Source organism: Teleopsis dalmanni, chromosome 2 (assembly GCF_002237135.1).
Source record: "Teleopsis dalmanni isolate 2A chromosome 2, ASM223713v2, whole genome shotgun sequence".
Taxonomy (NCBI): Eukaryota; Metazoa; Arthropoda; class Insecta; order Diptera; family Diopsidae; genus Teleopsis; species Teleopsis dalmanni.
In genome coordinates this window covers 98951550-98973869 of record NC_051847.1, presented here as the reverse complement: position 1 = coordinate 98973869, position 22320 = coordinate 98951550, and the positions used below count along the sequence as shown (strand labels likewise).

Genomic DNA, 22320 nt, shown 5'->3' with positions numbered 1-22320 from the left:
TTCTGTGTTTCAATTCCGTTCAAGTACAGAAACCACGCTATATATATGTAAATAATTTAATTTATTTAATATATTTTGTTAATGAACTTTTATATATATATATGTTCCATATTATATTAATATGAAAAAAAGACAACTTTCTACATACTTAATCAAAGCAACTTTTTCAAGCAAAAGAGTCTGGTTTCAAAACCACACATATTTACACAGTGATCAAACAAAATCGAACGCACGTATTAATGTGCGACTAACTACTGCGCACAACTAGCGGAAAGTCAAAATGTAATAGAAATACCGTGATGTGAGCTGCAAAGTTTACCGCACATCTAACCGCTTTGCCAAATCAACATGTTTGTTTCATATATAAGCAGTTCATATTCGAATAGAACAGAATAATTACTTTCATATATTTCACACTATATAAATCTCTATTTCCCATATTTTATGCGAGAGCACACGCATTTATTTTGTTCCCACATTTGTTTTGTTTTTTTCGCACAATTAACAACGACAAATTTGAGAATGCAATTGCTTAAAGATATACGAAATATAAGTAAAAGTTTTGTATTTCTACTTTATTTACTCACGTTATAATAATACATTTGCTTAGTTTAAATTAATGTCTCATATTAGGACTCCCTTTAGATTCATTGTTTTCTGCTTGAAGTGGGTCCTCTCTGTTGTCACCGTTACTTTTGAACTAATATTTTGATGCACAATATTCTTCCGTTAGTGTATTTCTAATTGGTCCATTTGCAGCTCTTCGAATTTGATTTATGCGTCTCTTTACTTCCTTTCCATTAAAAAGTATTTTATAGTGAAGATCACCTAAACGTGAATTAATTGTTCCTCTGAACCATTTATGCATTCGCGGATTGTTCGATAAGAAGTACACGCTTTGGCCTGGTGGGAATCCTTACACCTATTACCAGATTGACACTGCATTTACTGCTTTTTTTTCACCTCCTTTACGATTTCCTCTGGCCGAATGAGATCTAAGTGTGTTGGCAGTTGTCGTCCCAAAAACAACTGAGCTGGCGAGAACTCTGTAGTTTAATATGGAGCATTTTTGTACATATTGCCTTAAGAACTCGTTCACATTTTTCTTTAAAGACTTGCTTGTTGTGCCCATTGCCTTTAGTGCATTTTTGATTGTTTGTACGCTACGCTCCGCCAAACCGTTACTAGCTGGATGATACGGAGCTGAATATTTATAATATTTTACACCAACTGTTGTGAGGAAATCGTTAAACTCTATAGAAGTAAAGTTCGTTCCATTGTCAGAAACAACCATAAGAGAAACTCCAAAAGCAGCAAATACAATTACTAGTAACATCACCCTTTCAAATGGCCCTGCATAGTGAATATGAATATGCCCTCATGGCCCTTTTGGGTATTCCCAATGGTGTCTATCGCATTTCATTGGCTTATTTGCTTGTTTCGCGCACTCATCACACTCGTTTATATTCTCAATATCTTTGTCTATTCCTGGCCAATATATAAAAGAACCAGCAATGCCCTTCATCTTTACCATTCCTAAACGCGATATGTATAGTTTCTTTAGTAATCTTTCTCGATAATGTGGATGGATAACGACCCGGTGTTCGAACGTCAAGCATCCTGATGATAACACGTACCTCACTTCTGGCGATTTGTAGCCTTCTCTCTTTAAAGACCGGTCACTTTCCAGTAATCTGATTATCTTGCCTAGGTGCTTGTCCTTTCTGGTTTCCATTGCAATACGGTCTGCTTTATTTAACTGATTTATTTGGCAAATCATGAAGTTATCGAAGTCATCACATTCATCTGAATGAGTCGTTACTGTTTGTTGCAATTGGTTTATTTGTTGCCATTGTGATAATGGAAGGGAAGAACGTGCTTTTGAATTTTTGTATATAACTTCGTAATCGAATCTGCTTAAAAATTCTGCATAGTTAGTCATTCTATTTATGCATAATACTGGAAGCGACTTACTGGGTTAAGGAATCTGTGATAACGGTTTATCATCCGTGCTGCCACACAATTGCTAGTGCCTCTTTATTAATTTGTGTATATCGCTGTTCCGGAGCAGTCATCGTTCAACATGCATAAGCAATTGATCGCTCTACACCATTTTCTGAACGATGTGACAATACAGCACCTAGATCCGTTCGGTTTGCGTCTGAAACTTCACAGGTGTTGTGGCGAGCACACACTTCGACTTATTCAGACGCAGACCATTTAACTTGATACCGCCTAGAGAAGTTTCTAAAAATTGTAACAATTCGACGAAATTCTGAGCAAATATTAAGATATCGTCGAAAAAAATTTAACACGTTCGTCATACCGTGTAGTACTGTCTCCATTCTTTTCTGCCATATCGCTCGTATGTTTGCTGCTCCATAAACTGTACGTGTTGGACGTACTAACTCATGTGTGATTGTGTTTAGAATTAGTATATGTGCAAATTCTTCGTCAATTGTAAGATGGGTGTATGCATCTGTTACATTAAGATAACAAAATATTGTTTTTCATTTTATCAAATAAATCTTCCGCTTTCGCAATTGAATGTTCATCAATGATCATTTGCGAGTTAACTGTAGATTTGTAATTGCCTGTAATGCGAATCCCATCATTTTTCTTTGCGAATAATATACTCTCTTGTAATACCCCGATTGAATCTTTCGATCAATTTCTTTGGCGTAAGCTTCTTTTAATGTCATTGGTCGTGCAAAGACTGGAGTAGCTCCTTTTTAAGATGTACTTTAGCAGGCGGATCACTAACCTTCCCGGCCGTTTTACTAAATACGTCCTTAAAACGCTCGATCAGTTGTTGAAGCCGCTCTCGCTGGTTTGTAGATAGTTCTCGCTCAAGAGGGTTTATTGAATTAATAGAGTTGGACGAAGAAAAAAGTTCAGAAAAGTTAATCTCTCTCGCAAATTCTGATATCCATTCCCTGCCGCAAAGTGTATCACAATCTCCTTGTACGACATACATACTTAGCCGCCGTACTATTTTACCCATTGATGCGGATACTATAATCCGTCCAACGCAATTAGCCTTATGACCTCATGAACTCTTAAGCAACTTGAAATTCGGTTTTATCGTTCGAAGAGTTCTGCAACTAATTACCGTGCATTATGCGCCGGTGTCTAATTCCATTTGAATTTCCTTTCCATCAATTTTTACAGGAACCATCATTCTTCCTACTGCCGTGAGTGCATTATTCTAAGTATTTGTTGGTCTAGTTCCGGTTCATCCTTTGCTATTTGGTCTAATTTTGTTCTGCATATTTTGGCAATGTGACCGACTTTCCCACAAGCAAAGCATTTGGGCTTACTGAACTTGCACTCTTTTCTTAGGTGCTGATCTCCACATCCATAACAATTAGCTGTTTTTTCTTTTGTCACCCACATCGCTTTTCCATTGTTCTCACTGATGTTACGGTTTGTTTCCATTCGGTCGCAACCTAGCTTATATGTTGGCTCACTTGGTTTCCCTAACTCTGCACTCTTGACGTCTGTTGTTGATTTTTGCTCTCGCTTGATTGTATGCGCAATTTCATATGCTTCAGTGAAAGCTTTTGGTTTTCTAATAACTATTTCATTACAAATAATGTGCGATTCAACTCCATATAGCAATCGCTCCATCAGCATTCTATCTAAGAACTCTCCATACTGACAGAATCTAGCACCGTCTTCTAAGCGAAGTACATACTTGGAAATTTACTCTCCCTTCTCTTGTTTAATTTGTCGGAACCTAACGCTTTCAGCGTACTTATTCCGTGTACCATCAAAATGATGAATTGAAATGTTTTTGTTTCGTTGTATGTGAGCATCTCAGGTGCAGTTAGGCTAGCGATAATTTTAAGAGCATCGTTGAGTTCTGCTCCCATGTGTACACGTACATACTTACCTTGTTCGTCTTCCGGTATCTTACTCAAATCTAGTGAGACTCATATTCCTGATCCCACTTCTGACACCACTTTTGTATTTCTACTTTATTTATTCACGTGATACTAATACATTTGCTTAGTTTAACTTAATGTCTGAAAAACTACTAACATACACTACTTAGTCAAAATCATAAACTGTAAAACTCCACAAAACAGTATTGCCATATTGGTTCATAAACAACAGAAATGTTCTGTGATTTGTGTTGCAAACTTATGAGCATATCTAACAATTATAGAAGCTAAAAGAAGAGAAATAATTGAATTTTCATAGACCATTCTATTTAATTGTTTTCGCTAAAACTTTAATCTTTATAAATATGTTATGTACATGTTATATGTAATAAATTATATTAATTCTGCATATAAAGATATTTTAATAAATGTTTAAGCATGGACAATAACAATAGTATAGGTAAAGGGTAATCACTGATTTCACAGATTTCGAACTCATCGCAAACATATTGACATTAAAGAGCATTCTATACTTACAACATAGAACGTTCGCCCGCTGTACAAGAATGTAGATGAACAGGACAGGAACAAATAAATAACGAAAACTCTGTTTTCGCCAACCTGAAGGCAAAAAGCATAGCCGCCGAGTTGTTCTTCTTATTACTAAAAGAATAGCAGAAGAAATTATTAAGTGGTTTCCTATCAACGAAAGGTTAAATTGAAATTGAATACACTAGCGTGAACTAGAATGCCTACGCTCCAACATAAGCAAAGTCTAGTGGCATTAAGCTTGTTTATTATGATCAGCTAAATAGTTGGATCAACAACAATTTTAACGCCCAGGTTGGCAGTGAAAACGCTAACTTGACTAGCTATATGGATGTACACGGCATTGGAGTTAGAAATTATAACGGTAGTAAATTGATCGCGCTCAGCTGTAAAAGAAAACTGGTAGCACGATTTTCCCACATAAGTACCAACATGAAATCACATGCGCGTCACCTGATGGTGGAATAAACAGTGTTTATTACGTTATTACATGTAAAGTCCTACCAAAAGTTGCAGCGCTCAAATCGAGCGGAACGAAACCAACACGCAAACTTGATATCTAAAAGCTAGAGGTAAATTCATGCCGAAATGCATTTATTCACTCCATCAGTAACTGCCTGACATCCAACATTAATATGAGAGTAATAGTATAGAAGAGATCAAAATTATAACTACATATAATGAACTTGGTCAACAAATACTAAATTTCAAAGATAAAAAACGTAACGTTTGGCTACACAGTCGATTGCACTGGTTGAGCAGCGCAGGACCCTAAAATGTGAAATGTTAGATGAAGATTTCGCTATTCTACGAGCAAGTTATTAAAAACTATCAAAAATAATCAAAAAGTCAGTTAGAAAAGACAAATGGTTGTAAGTAGAAGACCAAGCAGCAAAAGCTGAAGCTTTTGCTCACGTTTATGATCTCAAGACATTGTATGGGATAACGCGCGCACTTTACCCACTCATACAAATAGTCCCATTAATAGCAGTACCGGAAAAGTTCTTACTACTTCTAACGAGCAGCTAATGCGTTTAATGAAACTTTATAAGTTTACACTTAATAGCCTAATTGGACTAGCGCCTAGTGGTCGAGAAGAATGCCTGCCAACCACGTGGAATGAAGGTATCGTGGTCAAAATACCCAACAAAAGGAGAAGCAAAGGACTGCAATAATTAAAACGGTATAATGTTGCTCTGTATACCAAGTAAAATACTAAGTCATTTAACCGTTTCCAAAAAGCTTTTGACAGTATAAACATAGGTTGTCTGGGAAAAATTTTCGAGATGCAGCACATCGTTTCAAAAATTATAAACCTTATAAAAGCAATGTACTATGAGTTTAAATGCCGAGTGCACCATGGCGGACGATTATCTACCGCGTTTGAAATTGCCACGGGCGTAAAACAGGGCCGTATATTGACACCAACATTATTTATTCTTATGGTGGACGACATAATGCACCAGTCGCTGAGTGGAAGAAAGGGAATCTAGTGGAATCGCTTCACACAGTTAAAGATCTATAATATGCAGATGACGTCAGCCTCCTCAAACTTCTAATAATTTGCAAACGAATATTGATATCTTTTACAGTAAGTCTTTAAAAGCCGGATTAGAAGTCAGCATAAAAATTGGTGGCTAAAGCACCAACCCTACCCCGGTTGTAATTTAAATTAAACCAATTGAACAGCGAATATGTTAACACCTTCATTTACCTTGATAGCATTACCACTACTAAAGGTGGGGCTGATATGTACATATCGGTGTACATAAACAACGCTAAGGCTTCATTCGGCATGCTACGCTCTATCTGGAAATCTCGACATATCTCTGTAAAAAACCAAACTGCGCATCTATAATTCCAACATTAAACCGCAGATCTTTTGTAGATGTGAGACGTTGAAACACACTACCGTCATCGACATACGGCAAAAAACTTTTTCAACAAATGCTTCCATCGAATTCTCAACATCTGGTGACCTAATCATATCAGCAAAGCTAACCTTTGGGCTACCACCAATCAAATGTCAACTTCTAAAGAAGTATGCATGCGCAGATGGCGTTAGATTGGTCATATCTTTCGCAGACTCCCTGACAACATTGATCGTCAATTACTCAGATGGAGTCCCCAGGGAAGTGATCGTCGTTTGGAGCGCTTGCTAGAACATGGTGAAGGACTGTCAATGTAGAATTGCAAGAAGCAAATTATTCTTAGAATGACATCAACCGAGAGGTAAGCAATAGAGTTCGATACAAAGGAATGGTGAAAGCTCTATGCGAAGACGAAGATGTTATCATTATTTGTATGGGCACTCCATAACCTTACAATTAACAGACTATAAACCTCTATCAGTGTAAAATTTGCAATAACTGGTGCCACCTTTGACACCGTTCAGGTTTGCATAGCATACCTATAAAACTGCTCTAAATAGACATTCTTCATCTTCATTGACCTTTGGCCCTCCTTTTCCAATCATCTAGATCATTTAATTAAATTTTAAATAAAATTTTTATCTCTCCCAATTCTATTTCCACCTCGGCAGCACACACCAGATATTTTTCGCCGTTTAGATTGGAACTCCTGTTTTAAGTTAGGTGATTTGAATGGTCGCCAACCTCCGTGGTTTTCTAACGTACCATCTGATCATAGGGACCACATATAAGCAACCCCAATTAATAAATCCTTAATTGGTGTTTTAAATGAAGAATCGTCACCTTTGGTAAGTCCAACTTTAATTCCCCTGATGTCAGCCAAGACCAAGGATGTTTGGAATGTTTTTATAGCACTAAGCTGCGATAGCACTCCTATTACAATCATTATCTTATATATCTTATATATATTATCTTATATAAAGCGAACTGGGATGAACGATTTGGAGAAAACCATCTCCGAACTGCAAAATAAAAACCTGCTATGTCTGTGAAACATGATGTTTGTATAGAACTACAAGTCTGTTACAGGTGTCGGCGAATTGGAATTCATTGACGACATTATGGGCGAAAAATATTATATAAATATCCTTAAGTGTCATTGTAAAAACTGTACAAAACTGTGTAACTTAGGGAAAACCTAAGTTATATACACCATAATAAATACCACCGTAACAGATTTAAATATATAAGATGTAAATGTCACATTACACACTTGAATATGCAAGGGGGAAGTACTCAATTTACAGGCTTGATTATATTAGACATTAATACTGAGTTAACAGAAAAAACTTAAAATTATATAAATTTCTTTTCAATATATATAAAATAATAAAATATTAAATATTTACCTCGGTAATAACAACAGCTTCAATTGCGTTGATAGATACATTATCTGGTATAGCATAGCATTCAAGTTTCGTGCTGAATTCAATTTTTTGTGAAGGAAAATTAAAAACCGGCGAGTTAACCTAAAAAAAAATAAAAAACTTTGCAGTTTACTTGAATTACAGTTAAATACTTTAGTAAAGATTGTGATTGGCACATATCACTTTTTCTGTCCTTGCTTTCTTTCGATCATTTGCTACCTGTATCCGTCTAAACAGATAACAGTATACGTGCGACTTTTTTTGTTCTTTTACTCATAGCAAAAGTATGGTAATTTGCTTATGCAATACTCTTATGTGAATAAAATTCTTTCATTTTTATAATGAAAAAAATATGTTTCATTTTAATTTCCTAAGGATAACAAAATTAAAATAAACGTTATGAAAAAAAACTTAATATAAAATAAAAAATATGAAAACTTTACTTAAAACGAACCTTGGATTTTGTAATATGGATATTTCAATTTAATTAAATATGGCCGTATGGCGTCAATGGTTACATGAACATTGGTTTCTTATGCTTCAAGAGTTGCTGGTTTGTCGGCATAAAGCAATGACTTAACATAGCTCCATAAAAAATAATCGAGAGGATTTAAACGCACGAACGAGGGGGCCAGTTAATAGGACCACTTTTGGGAATAAAGTTGTAACTAAATTGATGTCTCAATAAATCAATTGTTAACCGCATTGCATGATCGTTGCATTTATATGTCTTCGATGTTCGATGTTTAACTGATTTTGTGACGTAGGTGTTAATCCTTCTAAGACAGAACTGTTACTGTTTACTAAAAAATATAAAATTCCTTACTTTCCACTGCCAAGATTAAATGGCCAAAGATTAACTCTTTCGCACAAAGTTAAGTATCTAGGAGTAATTCTTGACACAAAACTTAACTGGAAAGCCAACATCGACGAAAGAATTCGTAAAGCTTGTGTGGCATTCTATGTGTGCAAAAGGATGTACGGTAAGAGCTGGGGATTGCAGCCCAAAGTGATTCTCTGGCTTTACACAGCCGTCGTTCGGCCAATATTAACATATGGATGTCTGGTGTGATGGCTTTCGTTGAACAAACAGTACATTGTTCAAAGACTAACCAGAATGCAAAGATCTGCCTGTGTGGGAGCTACAGGGGCTCTAAGATCTTGCCCCACCAGTGCGCTCAATGTCATACTTAATTTGCTACCTATTGATATTTACATCAAGCAAGCTGCTACTCTCAGCGCGCAGAGGCTTAAAGATCTAAACTGTTGGCGCTCGTGTGCTTTAGGACATGGTAACATCACATCACTCTATCCGATAGATGATGCCAGGGATTCAGACTACCTATGTCCTCGGTTACTATTCGACAATAACTTCGCCACCAAAATTCCTTCAAGAGGGGATTGGGAGGCGGGATTGCTTACAAGTCCACGAAAGATAGCGATCTACACCGACGATTCTAAAATGGATAAAGGCGTTGGAGCCTGATTCTTTTCTACGGACCTAATGATTAGTAAATCATACCACCTTTCAGATTCCACCCCGATATTTCAGGCTGAAGTTTTTGCCATCCTTAGGGCAAGTGTTCTTGCTTTAAATATGCGCCTTCACGGAAAAGAAGTCTGCATTCTAACTGACAGTCAGGCAGCTATTAAAGCTTTATCAGCAGTCTGTCTGTCATCGAGATTAGTCGAAGAATGTAAGGAAATTATCAGTGAACTAAGTGAGAGGTCCAAGGTTACTTTAGTATGGGTTCCCGGGCATTCTAATATTGTGGGAAATGAGCGCGCTGGCGAGCTTGCTAAGCTAGGCGCCTCTTCCACGGATACCCCTATTTCGATCCCCGCCCCTGTCAGCTACGGGCGTAGGCTGATTTGTGACCATTTTTTGCGACAGGCAAATAGTGAGTGGACGCTTACTATCTCAGCAGCCAGGTCAAGGGCTACTTGGCCCATCTATTCCAAATATAGAACCTCTGACTTAATCTGTAGAAACAAATCTGAGGTTTCTAAGCTAATATCTGTCTTTACGGGTCACTGGTCCATAGGACGGCATGGAGCTAGACTTGGCCTTCCCTGTGGTACCTCATGTAGTGCGTGTCTACCAATACTTGATGAAATGACACCAGAACACCTGATGTGTTTTTGTCCAGGTCTGGCCAGAATTAGGTTTAAGTTTCTAGGGGCCTCTTTCTTCAACTCACTTAGCGATATCTCCAGCATCAGCATTAGCCAGATTCTTGCCTTTGTTAATGCCTCTGGTTGGTTCTAGTTTGACTCTCTATCTACTACCCACTATTACGAGGTTTTTGTGGACTCAAAACGGCTTTCATCCTTAGCTATTTGAGGAGGATTCGTCGTCCCTGCACCTCAACTATCTAACTATGAGACACTGTTTTGTGTTTTATGATAGCATTTATTATTTGTCATGAAAAGCATAAAAATTATAAGTAGAAATAGAATCAAGAGCGTAAGCGTTCGAAACGTTGTAATCGTTGAAATCGTTGAAACCGTTGAAAGCGTTGTGATCGTTGGGAAGCGTTGCAAGCGTTAGAATCGTTGAAATCGTTGTGACCGTTGGGAACGTTGAAATCGTGGTAAGCGTTGCAATCGTTGAAATCGTTGTGACCGTGGGAAGCGTTGTCAGCGTTGAAAGCATTGGGATCGTTGAAACTGTCAGGATCGTTGGAAAGCGTTGAAATCGTTGATGCGTTGAAATCGTTGAAACGTTGAAAGCGTTGGAGTCGTTGTAGCTAGCAATGTACAACCTGCAATGGTGCGAAATCAAAAATGCCACGTCGAAATCGTTGGACAGCGTTGGAAACGTTGGGAGCGATTGTAACCGTTGGGAAGCGTTGGAGTTATCGAAGTCAACAATGCTAAACCTGTAATGGTGAGAAATCACAAATGCCACGTCGAAATCGTTAGGACGCGTTGGAAACGTTGTGAGCGATTGTAACTGTTGAGAAGAGTTGGAGTTGTCGAAGTCAGCAATGCTAAACCTGCAATGGTGTAAAATCACAAATGCCCATGAAAACGTTGTTAAAGGTTTGGATGAAAATCCTTGCCAACTATAGCCAGGCAAAGATACCTTTCCTGGTGCTATGCCTGAACACGCTCGTCAGCAATTGCCAAATGCTGGTATATTCTGCACGTGTCCTAACAGTGTTGATGACTTGTCATCCATTGCTCCATCAGCTTTAGCCAGATGGTAATCCGGATGACTGGTTGAGTTGCCCTATGCCAGCTACAGCCAAGCAGGAGGCAACCCACCCATTGTCACTTCACCCAGACCTGTTCGTCCATCCACATGGTGATCGTCAGCAATGGCCTCATTCTATGTCGTTTTCCCTATATTTACTTTTATTATTAATTTAATTGGTGAGGGTTAAATTTGATCCTTACAATAGAAATAGCTCATGACTCATAAATCATAGCATATACTCGAATGATATGAATCAATAAATATACTCATCGAAAATTAATGACTCGCTCACTTGTAGCATTCGTAAAAACTTTGTGTGAAAGTTGATGTTTCCTAAGCAAAATTCAGTTTCTCCAAAATGGTTCAGATGGAATAGGCCATCGGATTTGTATCTGGCTAAATCTAAAGCCATTGTGTGAACGAAATAAAATATTGAACATGATTTTTGTCACCTTTATTGGTTCACAACAGCTTCATGAAACGGCGCCCAGTCTTGTTGGAACGATCATGGTCTACGACAGAAATTGTGCCCAAGGCTCTAAAGTAACTTTCAAAACATTTTTTCAATATCAAATTGCAAAGACCTTGACATCAGACTTAATGAAAACGATTGGAGAGTGTCCATTGGCGGTCACAGCTGCCCATGCCATTACTTGAGATAGAAAATTACTTCAGATGGTCACTCATATTCTCAAATTTTCGGCAGTGTGGGTAGCTAAATAAACACGATCATTTTGAGAGTTTATGAACTGTCCAATGGGGAAATTATTTTCATCAGAGAACACAATGTTTGGAAATTCGCAACAGTCATGCAAGCGTAACAACTTTTTTACTCTTTCGAGTATAACTTTTTGTTGCTTTGGTGTAAGATCTTGTGCCTTTTGCAATTTGTAAGGCTTTATCTTGAGCTCATGGGGAATATTCGTCGGATGCTTTGCTAGGATATTTTCAGTTCTTGTATTTGATTACCACTACGAAGTGGATTTCGACCCTTCACTTTCCAAACCATTTCAGGTGATGTTGTTTTTTTTTTTCGTCCACTATCATAGCGTTTGGCAACGCTGCCTGTACTGTTGTAATGATTTATGATACGATAAAAAAAAATTTTATTTACTATAAGGTTATTGAGCTTACGAACACTATCTGGTATTGATTTTCTACACAAATATAACGCAATCACACTATTACGTTTCAATTCGAATAATTTCGAATTTCGAATAACTTTTGTTCTATTATAGCTATAACTTATGTGATAGCTTGTAAACAATATAAACAGTTGTCATTAGTATGAATTTCACGTATTTAGCAATATCAGTTTGACAAATATATTCTATTATTATCTAATATTTTCATAGCAACATAAACAAATAAACAATTTTGTTAAAATTACAAATAAATGATTTTAAAATCTGGTATATTTTTCAAGCAAGTAATTGGCGCATAAACATAAAAACGCCCTGCAATATTTTTCAGATCACTCCATATTAATAATATAATTTTCATGCGCCAACGGTTTATATTTTATTTTAAGGAGAGGGATAAGTTTAGGTAGTGCTATTGTCGAACGCATTAGCTAGTGAATAAACGTATAAAAGAAATTTTATTGCAACAACCCTGCCCAACACTGAGTACATGTTAGCAAAATAAAGAACAAGAACCCGGTGTGGTTACAAAATATGTCTACAAGCCCTCAATTGGGTTAAAACTGGATTCCAAGTTTTTATTAATTTGTTGCAGTAAAATCCCAACTACGACTGCTTAGACTGCTTGTTTTGGTCGAATTCAAGTTTTGGTTTTATGCCTTTACTGATATTGGTCTGCATTCATTGTGATTTTTATAAATATCAGAGCAGGGGTGATCGTCTCCATGTGATGAAGCCTAGGTAACGCTAAATGATTTATTTCTATTCAAATCTCAAGATCAAACAAATGCTTGCCAGTGAATTTCCGGTAACCTCACGTCAGGCATAAAGAGGTGTCCATTTTCGTCCTGTGCGAAAATCAGTAGATCACTTCATCACTGTAATAATCCGTCTAGGTAGTGAAGCAGCCTCTTGATTTTTCTCGTGTCCCGGTCAAAGCAAGTAAACTGACCACTACACCAGCCTAAAACACCAAATCCAAACTTAACAATAAGTGAATCAAATCTTAAAAACTAAATTCATTTTTTCTCTATGCTATTGCTTTGGAAAAACTATTGAGACATTAGATAATTTGAAATAAAATTAGGTTGAATTAAATAAATCAAACTAAAAATGATATTCAATTTAATCAAATAAAATTTATAAATAAAAATTAAGTAAAATTAGCAGATGTCAATTGTGTTCTTCTTTTTTAAACGTTTGTGACCTTTGTTCAGTAGGAGCTTGTAAGCTGATTGGTTAAGGTTATGTTCTAACTTTAAAAGGTATTCACGGCTAAATCGAGCAGCTTCTTCTATAACTGTTGGTAAGCCCAAATCTCCATGAAGGCTAACATTTTTTATAAACCACGGTGCACCCGTTGTCATTCTTAGGATTTTAGATTACAGCCTTTGTAGTTTTTTATTTAATGACATCGCTGTTTCCCGCATTTGAATTCCGTAACTCCATATAGGTTTTATTATCGACATGTATAATAGAATTTTGTATAGAAGTGGTAGCTTACATATATGACGTGCGTATAAGCCAATGCAATGAAGTTGGTTTTATATTTATTTGTGTCTTCTTAGCCCCTATGTGTTTATTCTAGGTTAAACGTCTATCTAGATATATCCCTAAGTATTTCACATAGTCGCTTGAAGGTACTTTTTGTATATTAATTGTAATATTGTTGACTGGTTTAGAGCAAATGTTACATGGGTACATTTTTATTCATTGAATTTGATACGCCATACTGATAATCATTGCTTAAGTTGATGAACATGATATTGAAGCATGCGTTATGGTATTGCGGGGTTTTTGTGTATACTTAGTATTGCTATGTCGTCAGTAAATGTTGCAGTAAAGGTGTTTACCGAAGATGACATGTTACTTATATACAGTAGGTGTAGTAGCGGAACTATTACACTTCCTTGGAACTCCAGCTTTGATAGGACAATGTTCTGAAATAAAATTTTTATATCTTAAACTAAAAGTTCTTTTGCTAAAGTTGAGTGTTAGCTGGCATAAGAGTAGTAATTGTATACATTAAGTCTTCGTGCCATCTACATCCATAAATATGAAAGTGCAGTATTATTTATTTTTAAATGAGTTTCTTACGAAGGATATAATACGATGCACTTGTTCAGTTGTACTATGTTTAGGTCTGATGTTCCGAAATTACTTTGTTAAGAATATTGGCATTATTTTCATAATTAGCAGCTTTTCAAATAGTTTGATAATACTAGAAGGACGCTAATTGGTCTGTAGGATTCTACTTTGGTTTTGTTATTTGTGACATTTTCCAAAGCAATACAGGATAATACCCTGTCCATAAGATAAGGTTAAATAAATGCCTGTGAATAAATGCCTAAATGCTCATTGTGGTAACTGTTTCACCATTGCAAATAAGACTTTATCAGGTCCTGCTGCCTTTTTCGCATTGAGATCTTTTATAATTTTGGTGATATGTTATAGTTCAAAGATAAGTGAACTGCTCGATGGATATAGGTTTGTAATATATGTAATATAGGATATAGGTAAAGAAGTAGTTTTTGAAGCATCATTTGGAGGAAACACATTTTCCAAGTGTTTTACAAATATGTCCCCTTTCTCAGAGTCACTTCATGCCTACTCAGCATCTGAGAGTAGATTCTTGCTGGATAGACTGTTTGAGGTACTTTTTTGCCTTTCTAAGTGAATAGTCCGTTTGATCATTAGGTGTCAAGCAAACCAATTTCTTGGGTTCCTTTTCCAATTCTTATCGAAGCCACTTTAGCACCCATTTAGATTACCCATTGAGAAAATTGGTTAGTACAGGCATCAATTTCATTAATCACTTTTAACGAAACATGTTGTCGTATATGACAATAAACATATTTACGAAATTTTAAATAGTTCATATTTTTCGTTAGACTCTGCGTTTGGATAGCTCTGTTCTGATGACTTTGTATTATTATTATTGTTGGTGAGTGATCTGATGGCAGTTCAACTAATGGATTTGCGGTGATTATTTATGGTTTAATATTTTTGCTTGCATCATGCTTTGCATACCAAACAAAAAAAATTAAGACTTTGGATCAGTTATTTTAGCGTTTCTTCTAAATTACCCACTGCCGGTTGCGCAAGTAGTTGAACATTTTCTATTAATACATTTGAATAACTTTTGCCTTGAGAGATTGTTACTTCTGGATTGCTTATTTGTCCTTGGTAGTAATTTTTGGGTGGCACAGTATTTAATTGATTTTTGGGAATTGTTCTCTGTTTAACTACAAAAAAAGACAGTGCAACCACTATAGTTTGCTGTGTGATTTTTAACGCAATTGCTGTATTTTTTTCACACGCATCTTCTTTAGGTTTTGAACATATGGAAGATTTGTGTAGATTTTCACATATTACATATACACTGGGTAAGGTGCAATAGGCTCGAGTATGGCCAAATTGTTGGCAGTTAGTGCACTGTTTTTGATCTTTTCTTTTAAAAGGTTCTTCTACTGTTATCCTTCGATGTAAAAGATAACGAAGATTGTAAATTGGGTATACTTCTCCTGTAGCGAGATTTTTTTACATTTATATATTGGTTGAGGTATATTATCTTTATTTTTAATATTAAAGATGGACTTTGTTTCACATTCCGCTTCTATCAAGGTCACTTTTATATCGGATTCCGGTACGAAATATTCTACATCTTTAATTACCACATTTAAAGCTTTGCTACTTTTTAACTAATAGGTGTAATAGCTTTTGTTATTGAAATCAGAGAAGTGTATAGTTTTTCTTTATTTAAATAAGTCTTTTTTATGAGTATTAGTTCTATTTACATTTCTTTTCAAGAGTGTAATCACGTAGAAATGTTTATCGCCCATAATGTATGTTATCTCCGTTAAAATGTCCTTTTAAAGGAGCCTCCTTTTATTTAAGGAGGAATGGTTTTGAACTAATTTTGTTTGTTTTGTTACTTGACTAGTTGGTTTTGTCATAGGGCTGCGTCTCCTCTTTGTAATAAGAATGTATCTATTTATTCCTCTCTGAATTTTATTGCCGCTGTCTTGTTTGGAAGCACTTTAAAGGTTGTTCAAGTGTTCGTAAGTATTTGTTGTTCAATTTGGTAATTTTTGATTACAAACATTTTTCTTTTTTTTCTGATACATGTCATTGCTGTGAAACATTTGTTGATGGAGAATTTAGCAATGAAGATCCACATTTAGCACTCGATGAAAAAGTTTTTGATGTGCATGCGCTATGAGAAGATCACTTTTGCGTGCAGAAGAAGACGGCCACAAATTAGTGACTTTATTTGTTTGTATACTTACTCCCTCAATAACTTGTTTAGTTCGTGCTCAGGGGGAGAAGGCTGAACACTCATTTTTGGCTTTTATTCGTTTGACGCAATTTGTTGTTTTATTTTGTATTGATATTAAAGATTGAAGTAATTTAAAATACACTTCTAAGCTCAAACAAAAGCAGGGGAATTTTAAGCATCTAAGTATGAGGATGTCATTTTGCAAATTTTAGATTTAAACACTCGCACTTTCTGTATTTGAATTATTTGAAAGCAATACTGTTGAAATGTTGTTACTATTGCTGTTACCCCACACAATGTTGCGTGCGTTCGCATCGCATTTCATGACGATTTCTATGCTTTTCGTTCTGCAATACTCCCCTGGGGGTAGTTCAGTAGCGTGTGATGGCAGTCCGGTCAATGCCACAATAAGGTGTTTGCATCGCTCTCTACTTTTACCGTAGTAAAGTCTGGTAAGCATAGATGAGGCAATTGGATGTAGATTATCCCCTTCCATTATGCATCATAATGCATGCCCTTATTTCTCCACCTATCTGTGAAAAGTACAGCGTGACATGATGTACCGAGTTTCTTAATTGCGTTTTAAACATTCCAGGGCTCTTGAATCAATAGTAGATCCTACTCCCTGCGGTCTGAATCGCCTCAGCGTCTTCTTTAGAGCACCACAGTATAAGCATAACGCCAGCATTGCCTGCATCGTCAAACTTACTTAAGTTAGTGACCTTCCATTTCGAAGTGTCTTTAACACAGCCGTTTTGCTTCTGTGGTCTGCTGAGAATACTTTCCCTGCCTACAGTAGAGTCGTAGACAAATAAGAATAATCTCCAAAGGCGTTCCAACTTAGTTACCGTGCTGACTAGCCATGGATTGCTGGTTTTTACATTTAATGGTAATGTAACCATCCTCAAGGCAAGCATTACTATAAACCCAATGTCACCTATTCCATCATCTAGCGGCTCCACGGTGTTCAACAAAGGTGCTTTGAAAGCACCTCTGGTTCTCGCCCAGAGGTCCTTCGACTCTTAAATCAATTATACCCATATTGAGATCTGTCCTGACTGCCTGGATGTTGGACTTCTTATGAGCATTGCCATCGTTTGCACCTCTTACTGCCTGCTTGTAAGAGTTCTGCTTTTTTGCAGTCTTTCTGGTGCTAGGCAGTTGATCCGCCATCCTAGTTTGCGACTCCACTTGGCTAGCAACCGCTGCTGGTTTTCCACCTTGTTTGACCCCAGCCTTCTGACCTATAAGTTTTGGTTAGTTGACACCCTGTATGGGTTGTCCGCTTTTCCTTATCCCAAGTCCGATTTGCGTCAGCCGTTATCAGCCGTTAAAGGTTGTGCACCACGCCTACCAACAGTCCTTTTACCAACCAATGCGGGTCGGTTGAGTACCTGGTTAGGTACTCCCCCGGTGTTTTAGTTGGGTCTTTGACCGCCGATTTAGCTTGACTATTATCTTAGTTGAAGGAGTTGAACTGTCGGAGTATCAGGGCAACCACCCTTATGCCCCTTTGCCAGGTGTTCATTCTCCAGCGATGATTCCACATAGTTCGCTAAAGCGATCGGCTAGTTGTTCAACCGATCTTGTGACTTTTGCAGCCTTTTGCCTTTGTCTTCTTCGCTTTTGCTTCTCCCTTTTATTCAGAAGGATACGCTCGGCTAAGTCGAGATCAGTCATTGCTAAGTCGAGATCAGGGGCTTCTTCGTTCACCATTTCAGTGGTTACATGACTGCGATGCGTCGTAGTATCTGAAGCTACGGTTATCAGATCGGCCTGTGAGGCCTCATTGTCCACCTTATCAGCGTCAACCACTTCGACTTGCTTAGATTTATTAAATTTTCATTTAAATCCATTTTGTTCCCACAAGTTGCGAAGAGAAATATCTACCCCAGTAGCTACGCTAAAGACGTAGCTATTCCATCTTATTTTGGGGGCTAATCCTTCAATAAACGGGTGTTGTGCTTCACCCCCGTCCGTCTATCTTGTCAAGCGATAAGTACTCTACTTTGACTTGTGCATTTTCTCTTTTAGTAACCTTTTACAATATATTGCAATATATTCGAGAGAATGTTATCGAAGAATATGAAAAGAATGTTAAGAATCCACTTTCGCATACTCCACCAGACTGCGATAACATCAAAAATAGCAAAAATTGTCTAAGAATTCTCAATATGTTAGAGAATTTCAATACTGTAATGATAAACTGAGTCCCAAAATATGATAGCAATGAAAAGTTTCATTGCAATTTGTCTCTAGCTAAGAGAGATGTGCCCTCAATTGATCTTATAACTTTTTGGGGACTCACAAAAAATTCATTCAATTACGTTGTCAAGAAATATGAAGAAAATAAATTTGCAGATCACTGGTTCAATAGTGTAAGCCTACGATTTATTATCCCAGCAATAGAAATATTAAGCAATAAACTTTTGCTGCGCAGAGTAGAATCAAAAATTTTATTGGGTCCCTTTACGAATTATTTTAGTCTGTGGTATCACTTTAATAGGATGGAAATATACGACACTGATATCTGTCGTTTACATATGTAGGCTTCGAAAGCTTAGAGAAAGCTTTCTCAATTAGATGGTATTATTGTCTTCAAATAAATTATAAAACAACAAACCCCAAGCCATGCTAAAATTTATATAAAGCCTAAATATATATATGTAAACATTAAAGCAATGCACAATACATTTATTTACATCACAGTGATTTTTTGTCTTTAATAATTTATTTTTAATAACTCCCAGTTATTTGCACTGACTTAAAACACCAAATAATACTGAGTATCTTCATTTTAGGAGGATATCAGATCGCTGTTTGATTCTATTGACTTAAAATTTTAAAATAATTAAAATATTCAACTGAAATCTTTTCAGTCGAAACCATGTTCTTGAAGTTGGACTAATTCCCTGGCGAGTAACTTCGGGTGAACCTGAAGGCGAAATACATACAGTGATAACCAAATTATTGCCAAACTTTTTGCAAATATAAAAAAACAAATTTAAAAAACATTTATGGTAACTACAATATAGGAATAACATGTTTTTTCCAGAAAGAAGTTATCAGATTGATGAAATTGTGTTAAGACTTCATTAAAACCTAAGTGTGCTAATAATTTTGTTCAGACTAAGGGCCATGTTATGCACGGCAAAATTCGCTCTTTCTGGCTATGCCAGAATCAGTATCAGTAATCAGACAATACATCAGTATTGTCAATTTTGTATATTTATTACTTCTTGGATGTGTCTAAATTTAAAAGGAAATTTAGGTATGCTTACTTTCAACTTGTAGCAAGAAAAAACTTATAGACGCTGTAATAATGTTAATTTATTATTATATCATCTTATAATAATTGTTAACAGTACTTATCCGTTTCTTTAAAATCAGAAAGTGTAATAATTATATTATTAGTGGTTTACAAAAAAGGCTATTTTGCTTACTGCGATTTTATTCCCAAAACGTATTAGAACTGTAGTAATTTGCTCCTAAAGGGCGCAAATTTTGAAATTTATTACTAAACACTGGTTTAACTTAGTGCCGGGGCACAAATACGCCGGCTCTCATGACTGAGTTTGAACAGCCATATTGTTTTTTCTCTCATTCTCCAATTTAAAATTTGGATTGGAAACAACAACAATTGTACTCATTTTTTTGGCTTTTAAATATTAAATTAAATATAAGAAATAATATAATAAAATAAAATAAATTTAATATCATATTAAAACAGTGTTGAATTTCAATACGCCTGCTGTGCCAATAATTATGTTCTTCACTGTACATGTTACGCCTTTCAACTTCTATTACTGTGGACATTTGAAGATAAAGGGGAAATTTCTCATTAGAAACATACCAAGTGGAGACACAAATCATAAGTAAAGTAGCTTCTATATCTATTGCGTCTTATCTGTTTTAACAATCGTCACAGTATCCCGTTACATGATTTCTCTTATACAATAGTTCGATTAATAGGATCTTTCTTAAAAGTTGTTGAAGATTCTGGTAATTTCTGACACAAACAATCGAACATTTTGTTTTATAGTAGTTTGGACAATTGTGCATAATAAGTGTTTATAGAATGCGTACTTGAAAGGGTTTTTTTATATGAGTGACTTAAAGTTTGAAATAAATCTTATTAACTGTATTTTAATTCAGAATTAAATTTAACGTCAAAAGTACATTTCAATAGGATACTTGAAACTAAATTACAAACCTTAAAATCTTTCATGCATTTGGGAGGCAAGTCAACATCATCTTCTGATTTTCTGCGTAAGTTCACTGTAGGTTTTTCATCCTGAATTTCAGTAAAAATATCTGCAGTTAACTCCCTATTACTAGCATTACTGGCCAAGCTTACAGAGTTTAGAGCAAGGTTTTCATTTTGAATTAACTTTAAAGTTGCACTGTAACCTTTTCCACAAACCTTGAAATCATTTAATATCAGTTGTTTATATCAAAGATGTAAAATTCTTATACCTCTACTAGATTACCGAGAGATCGCAAAAAAGTCTCTAAACTTGAATAACCTAGTTTTGCAAAGGGTATTTGATATCCTTCACTTTTGTAAAAGTCTTGACTTAGCTTGCCTACAGTAACTTCATGCTGATGGCATTTAAGAAGCGACTTAATTACAATTTTTGTTTCCTCTAACTGTGACAGTTCCATTGCGAAATTTAATCTTATTCAGATCAAAAATAATTATTTGCTTGATTTTACGATGCCAATGCCAATTATTAAAAACTGAATTGAAGTAAAAACTGTAACAATAATAACAACAAAACACAACAGAACCAACCTAATAATAACTTTTTAAGACAGGAATTGAATGGATATAGGAACATGAAAAGAATGGAAACTTTATTGTGAACGGAACAAAATAATAAATTTATTCTCAAAAATTGCCCACAAATCACACAAATATTTTCAACTTTACATTCCCTAGAACCGTTTTCGGACCGAATTCGGTTCTAAACTAAATAAATAGCGTACTCTATAGAAAATTTTTAGCGGCAATGAGTTAAATTCTGCACTTAAATATTGAAGATTTAGTAAAGATTATGACAAATAGCAGTTCAGAATTTACTAGAATTTAATTCCTAGTTTCCAAGAATTTCAAAATATTTTTAAAGATCATTAAAATATTTTTAAAGATCATTAAAAGCAAAGAAGATTTTATATAGAACGGAAACTTAAATGAGCACAACAAAAAATAACAAACACACTCTCAAAAATTGCATTAATACCATCTCAAAACGTACGATTATTTCCAAATTGAGCAAATTTAGATCCTTATTCGCTCCGAATACGGATCTTAACTTGCTCCGAATAAGAACCTTAAGTTACTCTTAAGAAAAATTTTATGGGCAATGACAGGGAGCATAATTTTGGTTCTCTGTTTTGATTTCTTGACAAAAAATTTGAATGCACTGCGCTATATTTAAAAACAAATTACCGGGCAATTGATTGTTAAAAAGTAGTAAAACTAATTTGCGCCCAATATTAGAAAAAGGATAAAGCAAAAAATGATCAAAGTGATTTAATTATAAATTTTTTTGAAATAATAAAGTAAGTAAATAATAATAATTATGATTTAAAAATACTAGTGCATATAATTAATAAATTAATGTTTTGTAGATGGTGAGACATTGTGTTAGAGGTTGTGTCACTTACAAGACGTTATACAAATTCCCAGCAACCGATGATTTAGGAATGCAACTGTTATTATTTGTTGTACTATTTTCTGTGAAATATTTTAAGTATGAAATATTTCTTTGGCAAGTTTTCGTATTGGTCTATTAATATTCAGTACTGTGCAAATAATAATAAAAAATACCATCACTATTGTTTTTTTATATGTTTTACAACTACTGTATTTAAGTATTTTAAGATGCTACATTTTTAATATTAAGTTTATTATAAACATGTTTATCCCATATATACTTATATGTCTAACTATAACCGTT

The 22320-nt window shown here is 35.5% G+C and overlaps 1 protein-coding gene across 3 annotated transcripts in view; it reads right to left on the bottom strand.

The window, feature by feature from the left end:
- The window catches only part of LOC119681714 (tudor and KH domain-containing protein), a 42865-nt gene extending 21731 nt beyond the window's left edge, over positions 1 to 21134 (bottom strand). For 2 of the 3 annotated variants that reach the window (XM_038094976.1, XM_038094977.1), the window contains exons 1-3: positions 20834 to 21133; positions 20571 to 20780; positions 7717 to 7836 (exon numbers count right to left, since the gene is read on the bottom strand). In XM_038094976.1, coding sequence (XP_037950904.1) covers positions 7717 to 7836; positions 20571 to 20780; positions 20834 to 21022 — 519 coding nt within the window. In that variant the 5' untranslated portion in view covers positions 21023 to 21133. Of the gene's footprint in view, positions 1 to 7716; positions 7837 to 20570; positions 20781 to 20833 lie in introns of all 3 variants that reach the window. The other variant, XM_038094979.1, reaches the window with a different exon arrangement.
- Between the last annotated feature and the right edge of the window lie 1186 nt (positions 21135 to 22320).